The sequence below is a fragment of the Alligator mississippiensis genome, chromosome 5 (assembly GCF_030867095.1).
Source record: "Alligator mississippiensis isolate rAllMis1 chromosome 5, rAllMis1, whole genome shotgun sequence".
Taxonomy (NCBI): Eukaryota; Metazoa; Chordata; order Crocodylia; family Alligatoridae; genus Alligator; species Alligator mississippiensis.
The window spans coordinates 6,152,712-6,166,779 of NC_081828.1; the positions used below are offsets into that span (position 1 = coordinate 6,152,712).

The window sequence follows — 14,068 nt, forward strand, 5'->3', positions numbered from 1 at the left end:
GTAGAAAAAAAAGTTTTTAAATGTAATCATTTAATTAAATGGTAAAATTTTCCATCAAAACATGAGTTACTGAACCCAGCATTTCTAAGTGTCCTGGCCTGACTGGTAGCAATCAAAAGTCTTGCTTGATAGCTTATGTAGACTAAGTCCATGTAATCTTAATCAGTTCTACAAGGCAGCAACATAGTTAACATAATACAGTGCCAATTAGCACACTTGGACAGGCAGTCTCGACAGAAGAAAACGAGGATGCAGGGCTCATGAGTTTGCCCCATACTGAGATTGCGTGGATTTGGTTAGTCTGGGTTGAAGATGCTCATTATTTCATGGGGCTTGAGCCTAGCTAGGCCTGGTAAACCTGCCCCTTCCCCACCCATAGGGATGCAGCCTGAGTTGGGGAAGCTGGCGCAGCCATTACCCCTCCGCTGCTTCTTTGGGGACAACGATGCAGAGTATTCAGGGTTACTGGGCAGCCCCTGGGCACCACCGCACCTAAAATGAGCAAATCATAGATGACCTAAAATAATCAGGGCTCCTTCCTGCATGGTGCTGAGAGAGTCCAAGAGTACGAGGGACTGCTAAACCCACCCCAGGAGCTGCTCAATGCCCTGTCGATCAGGTCCTCAACTTGCAAACTCCTTTTTCCTTTTCATTCAAAACAGAAACAGGGTGCATCTGCTGCCAGGTGATGCAGTTACCACTTCTGCAGTCTTTAACACGCTTTTAACATACAGGTAAATGATGCATGAATTACCCAGGGCTAACTCTGACTAAAGCATTTGTTACGTGAAAGCCACCGTGGTATTAATTTCCAAATCCACACTACAGCACTAGGCTCCTACCTCCCACTAAAGGGTTAAGGCTCCAGGAAGGAATCGCTTTGCAAATGCCCTCCTGGATTAATATTCCACAATTCAGCAAAACCCAGATTTCTCCCTTCTCTTGAACATATATATAACACCACGTTGCACTTCTCGAGCATCTTTCATCTGAGGATATCAAAGCACTTTGCAATGCAGATGCCAAGAGATACACTACAGAAATTACAGACCTTCCTAACGTGATTGTAATACCCAACTTGAATTTGCATCTCCCCCCTCATGCTACTAGCCACTGCGTGCCTAGACTCACGCAGTCCATGATATGAGGAGCGAAGGCCGTCGATCTACATACAAACCCACACATACATACATGGAGTGAAAAGCCTGCTATGGGGAAGTAAGGTTTTCTGACAACACATTTGCTCTATGCCGGGAATCCCTCTGCGGGGAAGTGGAGCGTGTGCGTTGCAATACCACCGTCTACTCCGCACCTTCTTTCTGCTGCACTTCATTAAATAGAGTTTCACTGGTTTTTAATTTGCTTTGAGCGGGTCCCCCTGTATAGATCTGATATGAGCAAACACATAGATTCCTTGTGGGTATGAGCCAACAGCTGCAACCCTGAAAAATATCAGCTTCTTATATCATTAACCGAGTTTCCATGGTGCCCCGAGGCAGAGATATTGATGCTTGACAGCATTATCACTATAAAGTAACTTTACAACTCTATAATTTAACTCTATGCTTTCAGTAATATTAAGCGCATTGGAAATTATGGCTGCAAACTTACCACCATTGCTCAGAGGTGGGGGAGGGGGCAGGGCTGGGGTTTTGTCTGCTTTATCTCAGACCGAGTCCAAAAGAAAAAAGGGAGGGACAGCCGTTGGAAAGGTGGTGTGCGAAACAGCCACTTTCCCCTACCGGCTGTCCCACCAGCTAGACTTTAACATTGACTTTAATTTTTATGGAAGCCTTCAAAGGTTTCTGAGCAATTTAACTATGCCTATTATGGGCACATGCTGCCCATGGGATGAGAAAACACATGGGAGAAGGGTCTCCGAAGGTGCAAGTGGAAACATAGCACCCTGTATTGTAAAGCAGGGTCCAACATACAGCCCGACGGCCAAATCTCATCCTTTGAACTGCCCTATTGGGGAGGTCAGGGGAAAATGGGGGTGTGGACAGGGGGGGTGGCCTGCTACACAATCCTTGGGCCCTGGTGGGCAAGGTGATCAGTGGCAGGAGGTGAGTGCAAGCTGATACAGCCCCAGGGGCTCTCCGGCCACTTTGCCTCGTGCCACTGCCATGGCCCTAGCTTCTCAGCCATGGGCCCCACTGCTGCCCTATGCTGTAATCACCTTGTGCCGGAGCCAGAGCCGCCAATGCATCCTTGGGCATATGGAGGGAGCTGGATTTGCTCCACTGTTGCATCAAAGCTGGAGCTGCTGCCACCGCCGCTGCATGCCCCAGGCTGGATCTGGCCCACAGGGAGCCCGGGCACAAGGTTAGTATGATACCCCAGCTGGAAAGGGTCTGAGGCCAACAGTCCCGAGCTGCCTTTCCTTCCATGAGGATTCACAGAGCTATACTTCACCCTGGGTGGTGGCTCCCGAGCTTCCTGCCTCAACTGCTGACTAACACAACCTGTTTCAGCTCCCGGGCAGTCAGGTTTCCTGAAGCGTTGGGGAAGTAACCCCCAAGTCCACAGTGCATTGATAGGCTTGCTGGAGACGTCTCCTAAAAGGCCCTTCTGAGGTGGTGGGGGCAGCAGAAGTACTTCTCCCAAGCTGCATGGTCATTGGCATATCTAAGCAAGCTCTTTATCCTGCTTTGCAGCGGTCCACCTTGGGTTCACGTGGCACAATTGCAGCAAGCAAAGCCCCACGGCGAGGCACTGAGCATGCTCTGCTTGCACTGAAACACATAGTGATGCACGCACATGATGCAACCAGTGACACGCACACCGTCGCACCATGGTGGCTCCGACGCCTGCATAACCAAATACTTCCCATGGATAACCCCTGCTAGATTTCTTTGACTATTATAAAAAGTATCACTAAGTCCCATCCTGCAAACGCTTCAGCCTGTCACTTCAGCACTGAAGGAGCTCTCAGGTTTACGGTCTCATTTTTTCCTTTGTTACCGCTCTCCTACGGGCGACTTATTGCGCAGCCCCGGATCCACGTTGACGACGTCTCACGAGAGAAGCCCAACGTGTTTCGAATTGGCAATGCGAGGTGGAGAACCTGGCACAGCTCCCTTGCCAGCCCATTTGCAGGTCACAGTGGCGATGCATGCTGCCTGCATCCCAAGCTGCGCTGTAACAGAAAGGGGCTCTGGATGCACGGCGCGCTCACCCACCAAGGACTCGTCTTCTTCCCGATCCCTAGTGCCTGCGCAAAGCGGACACCAGAGTCGGAGCGTCTTTACTCAGCTCGCCTGCGGAGCCTTTGGGGAAAGCCACACAGCACTTTACATGCCCGGTGCCGCTAGCTCTGCAAATGCCTAGTCAAATGTGGTATTTGTTTAATGGGCGCATATCAGCTCATTTGAAATCTTCCTTACCTGGTGCTGAGCAAACCCGTGCTGTGCTGCTTTTTTTTTTTTTTAATCAGCTACCACCAAATGTGTGCATGTGTGAGAGGGGTTTTAAACAAGGTTTTTCTCTGTCCGCTTATCCAGGCAATAAACCCACAAGTCTACAATCCTCTTATTATGCCTCCCAAATGGAGTCCATTCACTCTTATCATAGGGTATGCTGCAGAGCTGGGCCTAAAGAACGTATCCCTCGTGCCTGTAGTAAACCAGGTGCATATCAGTTAGACGCAGACCCTACCAGCCAAACATGTATTTCTTAAGGAAGAAAATAATGGACTGCATGGCATTAAAGAGAGGGAGTTATGCCTATGCAGCATCATGCCTGCAGTGAAAATAAGAAAATCCCAAACTGCAAAAATCAGCATTCCTGCAGCAACATTGAATTCAAGCCTGGCACCTGTATGTAAAGCTGATCATTCTTCAGGTTATAAGATACTAATATTTCACGCTTCTTCTGTTCTGTATGTCACCGTCCTCAAACACGCACACCAAAACACAGGGCATTGGGTGCTGTGACACCGATGCAAAATCCTTCCATTATACATTTCCTTTTCATTCAAATGCACAGTTTTGGGGGCTAAGTTCTACTTAGTTTTAAAATGTGTAAATCAGGAGTAACCCTGTAAAAGGCTAGAAAAGAGGGTATTTTTAACAGGAGCCTATTCACTCAAATTAATTGAAGTAACTGAAAACCGAATTGTGCTGCTAATGATATGTCACTTTTTCTTTTTGCATTTAATCTCCTGTTTTTAAGAAAAACTATTGAAAATAAAATACTGTCCATGTTTGTGGATCCTAGAAGGTACACAATTCAACTTTGGCTTGAAGTTCACACCTACATGGTAAACGAGGCATCTCTTTATCTTGATAGCAACCCATCCTGGTAATCATAGAAGTCGGGGGCAAATAAACCACTTTATACAACTAGTAAAGTGTAAATATTCAGCTGCTAGACACGACTGAAGAGAACATAACAGTCTGCATCAATGCCTCATAACTAACGTAGAAGAAACCGTGGCCTAACGAGATCTGTCATCCAGTAGTGAAATGGTGGGATGAGCAGATATGCAGCGTGATGTAATGATGGGAGCCACTTTTTCATGCGTACTGGCCGATGTGCAAGATTTTATGTGCCAGCTTCACAAATCAGAAAATGTATCTACAGTTTGTTCAGTTTAGCAAAGCTGTGAAATGGGTTTAAGTATACTTGACAAACTTAGATGGGTAGCACATGGTTTGAATTTACATTTACTGGTAAATAACCATTTGCAGAGAATTTGAAGATCCTCAGCTGACTAGTCCTAAGAAATAATAATATGAATATCTCTAATTGAGTTCACCTGGGTCCACCTTTGAACTCTGCCATAGGAGGCCCTTTTGGTGACGCTCCTGCACAGTAACTCCAGTTATGGAGTAGTCATTTAGTACTTGTGCGTGCAAGCGTCTTGTGTAGACGCGGCTGGGGTCTGTGCCCGAGAGGTGGCTTATGTCAGCGGGCAAGCAGAGCTGACTGTCGAGGAGAAAAATAAGTCAGCTGCATCTCTTAGATCCAGCCCTCCTGAATGTGCACCTCCACTTCCAACAGTCACACCAAAAAGAGAAGCAAGGATTTGGTGTATTCATGGAGAAGGGGCAAGCTGGATCCTTGCCTCAATTGCAGCCAAACACTCCTCAAGACAACATGGGAAACTCTGCACAGTTATCTACTGCATGTGGTTTCTGTATAAAGCCTTGCACCCATTCCTTTTCAACAAAGACCAAGAAACTTCAATTTAGGTGCTGGATCAAGGCCTAAGAGATGGATCTTTGAAGCAGTTACAGCACTGGCCACTACTCTGCCCAAAGTAGTACTGGCTACTACTCATTTGGATTTGCTGGGCACTTGCACTGTCAGCTCACAGAGTTTGACTGGTTATATTTTCTTGGTCTATTTGCTCCATGACACACACCCCAAACATAACTAGGTAGTTAACAGCAGCACTCATCTCCTTAGAAGCTAGTGCAAAGCAACTAGCTGCATCTTTGGTTTTGGGTGGAGTGTTAATTAATTACCAATTTGGAAAAAAAACAACTCAGAAGAGCCATTTTGGCCTCTCCGGGATGTTCCCTTATTATTTTAGTTTTGGTGACAAGCACCTTTGGGATAAGGAGAAACATCCTCTCCCAAAGAGAGGGCTTGTGCACTGACAAGCAGAGGGCTCTGGCTTTGTTCAAATAGAGACACTTGCACATGAGCAGACATCACGCCACAGGTTCCCTTCACCAGCTGCATTTGCCCCAGGGAAAAATAAAACTGTCCTCTTTACTCTCACAAAACACTACCATCCAAAGGTTTCTTCTCCCTCTAGCTTTCACAATTAACCAGTTAAACAAGACTCTACTACTTAAAAAAAAAAAAAAAAATTAAGCTCAGCTAGGTCAGCGCAAGATTGGGAAAACCAAGCTGCAGTCTATACTTTCCATACATCATCATCACCAATAATCACGACGATCTGAACCTTGTTTTCTGCTCTCTGGCTGTTGATGGCAATGATGTATGAAGCAAGGGTGATACAGCTCCATCCGCATAAGACAGGTTGATCAAGTAGATAAAAAAAAAAAAAAAGCCAACAAACTCACAAAATAAAATAAAAGGTGGCTTTGAATAGCAAACGGAGCAAGCATGACATGTAAATCACCAAGGGAATGTGTATATTCAAGAGAAGCAAGATCTTATTTGTATAGGGGCTGGCTTCCTCCCTCTACAAAAAATTGTTCTAGATAAATGGGACCTTTAACAAGAGGATAAATAAGCAGCTGTCAACACAATGAGTGCAAAGCAAGGAGGAAAAATTAGAGGCAAAGCTAAAAACCACATCCTTAAAAGGCCAACGAGCCAAAAGAATAAAACAAGTGGTTAAAAGAGAAGCGGCGTGACAGTTCTGCTCTTCATTCCCCGACTGTAAGCTGCATTGCTCAGATTAGTAGTTGAGTTAGGAAATGGGGGTTGCGTCTACATGAGACGCCGGTTGCAAGCAGCTCATTAGTACTGCACAGGAGCGTGGCACGGTGCAAAGCATGATGCAACGCTACGGCGCAGGAGCAATGAGCAACTGCACAGTCAGCATCACCTACAAGCCATTTGGCGATGCTCCTGCGCAGTAACTCCAGTTACGGAGTAGTCATTTAGTACTTGTGCATGCAAGCGTCTCGTGTAGACGCGGCCGGGGTCTGTGCCCGAGAGGTGGCTTATGTCAGCGGGCAAGCAGAGCTGTCGAGGAGAAAAATAAGTCAGCTGCATCTCTTAGATCCAGCCCTCCTGAATGTGCACCTCTCCACTTCCATCAGTCATGCCAAAAAGAGAAGCAAGGATTTGAGAATCTGTGTTTTTCCTTCGTTTTTCTCCTTTCTCAGCTACTCTCACCACTCTTCTGCTGAAGCCTAGAGAATGAATTACACAGCAAAGCCTTGTTCTGCTTGCCTTTTAATGCAGGTTTTTTTCAATTGGAAAAAAAAGAAAACCCTAAATAATGGCCGCACTTCAAATCTGGGCATCATTTACTGCAGAAGGGGGGAGGGGAAGGACAGAAGGAACAGAAACAGTAAATCTTCAAAAATGCAATTTTTTTTTTTTTAAGTATAAAATATTTTAAAAGAATTAAAATTCATTCTCCTTTGGATCATGGAAAATGCAAAAAAAAAAGTTGACCTTTTTTTGCAAAATTGTTTTTCTTTTCTTCTCTTTTTTTTTTAATACAGTATTATTAGTGTTAGTAAAGTCTGAGACCTGGGGGTGAATGAAGCTTTTAAAGTCCTTTTGCTACACAATGGAGACAGTTAAGTCATCTCAGATGGTAGAGAAGATTGTACAATTCATTGGTAGCGATTGCTGGGGGAGGGTCGAGACCATAATGCAAGCAAAGGGCTAATGGCAGAATAAAGAGCAAGCTGAAACAAAGACCTAGAAGGTCTAAGTTATTCACTGTGGTGAATAATCTTGTACTTGACGGTGAACGGTCTTTCGATCTAATGGGTCTTTTCCTCCTTGAATTCATGCAGTATCAGTATTAGGAAATTCAAGTGTCGAGAACAAACGCACATTTTCAAACGTGTATTTCCTACTCAGCACATTTTTCATAGTACGGAAGTTTTACCTTAGCCGTTCAGTACCGGGGCACTCAAAGGCAGAGGAAGGCTGGATTTCAAAAGGATACATGCTTCCTCTGTATACGGGACGGTAGACGTAGCTCCTCCAACGATGTAACTGTAGAACGAGACTTCCAGAGTGTAGCAGTAAGAAGTGTCATCCAATAACCCACCAAGAAAGCGCCGTCCTGTCCCTGCCTTCACAGCATCTCGGTTGAAGGACGTGCTAGACTGCAAGAAGAGAGGAGACAGAAGAAGTGAACAGGAGCGTTCAAGGGTATGAATGTGACTGGGTGGGACCGATGGGTAGCAAAACTCCCAGAACCTTATTCTGATTTATAGTAAGCCCCTGCAAAGCTCCTTGAGGCTGTCAGAGTGGAGACGCATCCAGGTGGATGAGATTTGGGCATGGGCAGTTTAAGGCTCTCCTGGCCACGTGTATTCACAATGCTAGCTTCAGATCGCGAACCTTTATGCATTGGCACCTGAGCTCTTTTGCCATGGAAAAAATAATGCAAAATAAAAAGTTTTCTAACAGGAAGCTGTCCTCTGTGTTAGGCAGGGAAAGGCCCTTCTCGCCTCAAAGCTAAACTAGAACAGGCAGCGGTTTCTACAGTGCACCTGCATCGCTTCTGTTTCTTCCCTTGTCTGCCCCCCTGCATGCACCCCGACTCTTCATAGCAAACTACAACCCTAATTGTGTGCAAGTTGAAGTCAGCCTTTCTAACCCAGGGTACTGGAGTGGCTCTGAAATTAGGTCACAGAACTTTTAGCCTTTAAATTGCATTTTAACTGCATTTTGGCTAACAAAAAAACCCAAAAAACAATTGCATGGTCCTGCTGCTCCGAGCGCATAGAGTGCAGTGTGGCGGTTCACGTGATCGCTGGAGGTCAGGCTGTAAACCCTAGAGACCTTTGAAGCAAGCTTGGATGTTTTTAGTAAAGTGGCTGATGAAAGAGTTTAAATCCTATGTTGGATGAACCACATCTAAGGGCCAAAGAAGAATTCAGTCTCGAACCCATTCAGCTCTTGCCTCTTCTCTTATTACTGCTAGTCTGGCACTTTATTGTGGATGCCCGTGTTTTAGGAACTGGAACAAAAATGGCATTTCATGTCCTTTAGGTCAGTACACACCATCCAAAGGTGATAACCATTTGCCAGTCCCCATCTGGGATGAACATTAGCCCTGTGACTTGTAAACAGAGAATTTAGTAGGCCTCATTCTGATCTGCTCCCCTTTGGAGCAAACCTAGAAATGCACCAGGGAAGATGCTCTGTGATATCCCATTAGGGTCTCCAGCATGCTTGAAAGCAGCCACTGGAGGGGACTGCCAGACACCCACCCCCAGGGTGTCCCCAGAGCTCCAGGTTTCTCCGCACTGTCCCAGGGCTTGTCCCAAGGAGAAGACTGCCCTGGGACAATGCCTTATCCCCACAAGCCTTAGCTGTGCTGCCTTTGCACTGGTCCTCATAGCTGGAGGATCTCTGCCCAGTCCAGGTGGCTTCCCCTTGGGCTGTGAAAGAAATTGTAGGTCGTTCTTTCCATAGCATGAGTAAACCTAGACTATCACTTGCCCAGAAATCACTCTTTGCCGCAGGCAATGAGCAAAGAGAGAAAACCACAAAAGAATGCATTATGTAGGAGAAGAGAACTGTACAAGCAAAGCTGGCTGTAAAGTTTGAAGACAGAAAAATAAGACAAGTACAGTAAGTAAGTAACTTAAGAGCGTATCCCAGCAGTGGCCCTTTCTGCTCACCAATTTTCCTTTCCCCGGTGTGAAGAGACGCCTAGCAGTTCCTCCTCCTCTACTCTCTTTTTTTCCTTTGGCTAACCCAAGTCCAAAATCACAACAGGATACATAGACAGCACAACATAATCTATACAGTGACAAAAGTGACATAAATAGATATAGCATAAAATTGGCTTTCCAGTGACACTACACATGCTACATGAGTACAACAAACAGTGCAATCTGCACGACACCCCCAAACCAGAGCGGGTTCGTGACAATGACCTCCCGGGTCTGGAGCATGCATGCGGGAGCAGATGGGTAGACTGTGGCCACTAGTAATTCCCTGAACTCTCTGGGTCTTTTTGCCACGTTGGATCTGAAAGCTCACATATTTATTTTTTTTTGCTTAACATGGTAGCAGGCATGGAGCCCATCTGTTACCTAAAACATAGAATATAAGGAATTTTGATTTATTAAAAAAAATTTAAAAAAAAATCTAGCAGCTCAAATTGTTTGGCTTCCTGTGACTAAAACTGAGAAGATAACAGTAACATTCAAATGCACAACAATTCTTGATAAGTGGCATACATGGGCAGATATAACGAACAGAAATACCTGCTGCTTTATTAGCATGTTTTAAAGTCTACGGTGTTATATAAAGGTAGGTTTTCTAGGTTAATTGGAATAAGATGGAATTCTGCTTCCTATTAACATTATATGTAGAGGCTTCTGAATGGGACTGGTAATCTTAATGATGATAAGTGTCTTTTGTGGCAGCGGATGAACAAAATGCATCTAGCTTCCAGGACCGTGGGTGCAAGACTTGAAGATACTCTGGATATTTGGAGAGGAAAGGAGTAGAAAAATGAATGGAGGCATCAGGACCGAGCAGAAATTAATTCTGAAGTTAAAATGGGTCTAAGAAGCTGATAATTCACCATAAAGGAAAGCTCAGAGCAATGGAGCCCAATGGCTTCTGGGATATAATATAAACCACTGCAGGGCTTTCAGTATGGGTGGAGGCAGAGACATAGGGAGGGTCATCAGTTGATGACCAAAGAGCAAGTACCTCTTTACCTTCATACAAACTGAACCAAGATTTGGCCCAAGTAAATTATGCTTCCTATTGAGACCAGTGCCAGGGGCAGACCATAATAGCTGAGAACAGCAAATGGTGCACCTAAATTCCAGAAGAGAAAAAAAAATTGTAATTTGTACAAATGCAAACGTATTCATCTGCCCTCCATTGTATATTAAGCTTTAAAACAAACTTGGAAGGAAAAGGGTCATTAAAACATGGAGGGCAAATGAGACCTAATAAGAAACTATTATTTCAGGCAAAGAAGATGAAGCGTAACTATTTAGGAATTATAGAGTAAAAAAAAGAACGGGGTAAAGAGGAAATGACAATAGGTAGCCCTGAGTGGAGAACTGGAAGAAAGTTATTAGTGGAGGTCCCCTAAAATGAGTCTTGGGACTGATTCCTCTTTCCAGTCATGTCCTTGGCACAAAGAGCAAAAACCCAATAACGAGCTCCGCTGACAATGCAAAGTTCGAATGCATCCTCAAAATAGAGGAGGATCAGATTATCGTATAAAAAGATGTGGATGACCTTGATGACCAGAGTATCAGAAACGAGGTGAAATTTTGGTGATTCAAAATGCAGGGGACTAATTGCAGGAATTTCTGCTATCAGTCCAGAGCTCATCATTTGGAAACAAGAGAGGAAGAAGACTGGATGTATTCCTTGAGCATCGGATGACTATGACTGATCAATGTGACGCTGCCATGAAAGAGACAAATGAGAACCTAGGATGTAGGTACAGGCAAGATATTAACTGGGGAGAGATGAGAATAGTAATTACACTGCACAAGGGCACTAATGAGACCTTGGCTACAATTCTGAGTGCATTGGTGTACAATCTGTACACAGCTCAGACAGGAACAAGTACAAAGTAGACCAGCTATGACAGCCAGGAGAACGGACAGCCTCTCTTGAGAGGACACCAAGAGCACAGGTCTGTGTCAATTCTATATTGCTGCTGTGTCCTGTCCTGGCACAGATGTCCCCAGACATACCAACCCATGTTCCCTGACCTGCAATGCTCACCCCCCCAGGGAGGAGGTTCTGGGGAGCTGCGGCCATCAGAGACCCATCTGCTCCCATTTGCATGCTCCAAACACAGAAAGGACGCCACTCCAGGGCATCCCTCCAAGGCCACACAAGATCTCGGTCCCCAGCATGCTGGAGGGAGAGCACTGCATATGGCCCTGAAATAGTCCCACGGCCACAGTGGGAACAGAACATATCTAGAGGCGTCTATGTTAGGACATGCTGCTGCTTCCATGTAGGCAGACCCTACAGGAGCATGTGTAGATGAAACGAGGGTAAAAAACACTGCTTCAATTTAGGGCTGATTAAACATCCATGTTGGGCCCACAGGCACCCAACTCGGGTGGTCCCGGGGGGCACTACAGCTGCAGAGGAACGCACCGGGCACCTGCACAGCTCAGGCAGGCAGGCTCCAGAGGTGGGGAAAAAAAATATCAGGCTCGCCGCTTTTCTTGGGCGGAGCTGCCTTCCCGGGCTGCTGCCAGGCTGCCTGCAGGGCTTCCTGCAGAGCCCGAGCTCCACGGAGCCCGCTGCTTCGCTCCGTGGCTGTAGGGGCAGCAAACTACAACTCTTCAAAGGAGTTTTAGTTTGCTGCACCCCAAGTCATTTAAGGCACGTTACACTGCTGAATTTCCTACAGCGGCTGGAATGAATGCACAGTAACCACCGAGGCATGCAAACACCGACACCATTAAAGCACTGCAAAAGCGTTTAGCCCATTTTAAAGTGTCGTGCACACACACCTCTTGTTTTGTCTACACGCAGCCTCAGTGGCTAGGTACAAACATTCAAAACGCTTGTGGCAGAATCGATCTAAGTGACGTGGTTTCTGGAAGCGATGCAGGTTAGATCAGTAGCAAACAGGACACACATTCACCCTTTGGTGAGGGGGAGGAAAATCTCAGACTGGGTTCTGCCATTTTTAAACCAGTCTGTGCGTGCCGAACTTCTATTCTGTTATGGATATAGACCGGTTTCCAATCACTTATACCAGGAAAAGTGCAATGTCTGTACCTGGCCAGTTTGGTTAACCTAGAACAAGGCAGTCCAACGTTTGAGTGGCGAGGGGGTGCATGCTCTGCAAGTTGTATATGTGAGCAAAAGCAAACAACACGGTGAGTTTTTGATGTGGTAGCAAAACCAAGATGAATTGGGCAGAAAAAAGGGTGTGAAAGAATGGGAATTTGAAGATAAATATAAAATCCACTCCAGACACTGATCGTTTAAGTCCTTCAGATGCTAACAACAGAGTTTTTTCCTGTCCCGGTCAGGACAGGGTCGGCAGGAGAGCAGTGTGAGGCTGCAGGGCACTTGGGTCTTCTGCAAAAGAAGGGGTCTAACAGTCTCTGGCGTGGTCAGACTAACGTGTTATAGAGCGCGGACAGATGGCTGGTCCCATGAAAGGGGCTTTTGACTGCAGCTAGAGTTCATCAAGCTTTTTTTTTTTTCATGATGGGGGAGGGACAATGCAGGTAAGGCTCCTCTCCAGTTTCCCTGGGAGAATCTATTACCCTGAAGCCTTTGCAAAGCTGAACCGAAGTCATCATTAAGCAAATGCACTGAGCCCGCACAGCAGGAAAACAGCTAAACAAATATTTATTTCTCCAAGGCTGAACTGCAGAAAAGTGTCAACAACAACAACAAAAGTACAGAATCAGGGAAAAGAAAGCGCCAGGGACTTTGAAGTTCTTGAACGCGGGGATTTGTCTAAAATCAACAGCAATTCATTATCAAAACAGAGAGATCCACTACAGCGTGCAGAGCGACTAAGCTCCCCAGCTCCCAGGTGTTCCCGTAGTAGAATAGCAAAACTTTTCTGAGCCAAAAAAGGCATCCCAAGGGTTGGGAGAAGCTAAGCGACAAGAATTCAGGATGATACCATAGCGAAGTGGGTGGCCAGTTCACGGGACAAAGCATGGGCACTGCAAACTGGCACAAGGCAATTCCCAAACCAATCACGCCTGAGGCTCAATATTGCTCCTGACTCTTACCCCTTGGTATTAACGTGACATATTATATATATGCTAAGTTATACCATGCTCCTTTTGTAAAATATAAACTCTCTTTCCAATGTCCCCTGGATGGTAACAATCCCTGTATGAGATTCCCATTGTTCAGTGGTGCACCAATACTGGGGTAAACTGGGATCCTGTAAGCAAATGCTCTTGCTCTTGACACAGCGCTGCCTGTAACGGTCAAGCAGTATCGATCGGTAGCTCTCTAAAGTCCATGGGTTAAGAGGATGCTTACATTTCTGAGGCTGGGCTGCCCTCCCTGAGCCCCCTGCTCATGGTGCCTGAATGGTCGGTGTAACAAGAAATAATTAAAAAGAAAAAAGTTAGCAGTTGGTGCGCTGGAAAAAAAAAAAGAAGAATGACACTTGTCATCAAGGAAGAACAGATGTGCCACTGGGAGGAGGACAGGAGCCCAGAGTATGTCAGATCCATCTGTGAAGTGTCCTGTACTAAGCGCTGCAACGCTTTCTCTCTCCCCAGATCCTTTTATCGAAGTCTGGGGAAGTTAGCACGGGAACACAGAAATTCGCTGCCTTTGAAATCGTGGCTGTGGAAGATGGTAAACAGCGATAGCACAAATTGGTACTCTTTTGTTATCTTCCCAGCAAGAGGGGTGCAACCGGCAGCTCGCTGTCCCCTTATGGATCGAGCTAATTACTTCC

The 14,068-nt window shown here is 45.8% G+C and overlaps 1 protein-coding gene across 1 annotated transcript in view; it reads right to left on the reverse strand.

The window, feature by feature from the left end:
* The window catches only part of LOC102572691 (BEN domain-containing protein 5), a 1,452,508-nt gene that overhangs the window by 104,424 nt on the left and 1,334,016 nt on the right, over positions 1-14,068 (reverse strand). Inside the window, exon 11 of the mRNA XM_059727817.1 lies at positions 7,613-7,775. Coding sequence (XP_059583800.1) covers positions 7,613-7,775 — 163 coding nt within the window. The remainder of the gene's footprint in view (positions 1-7,612; positions 7,776-14,068) is intronic.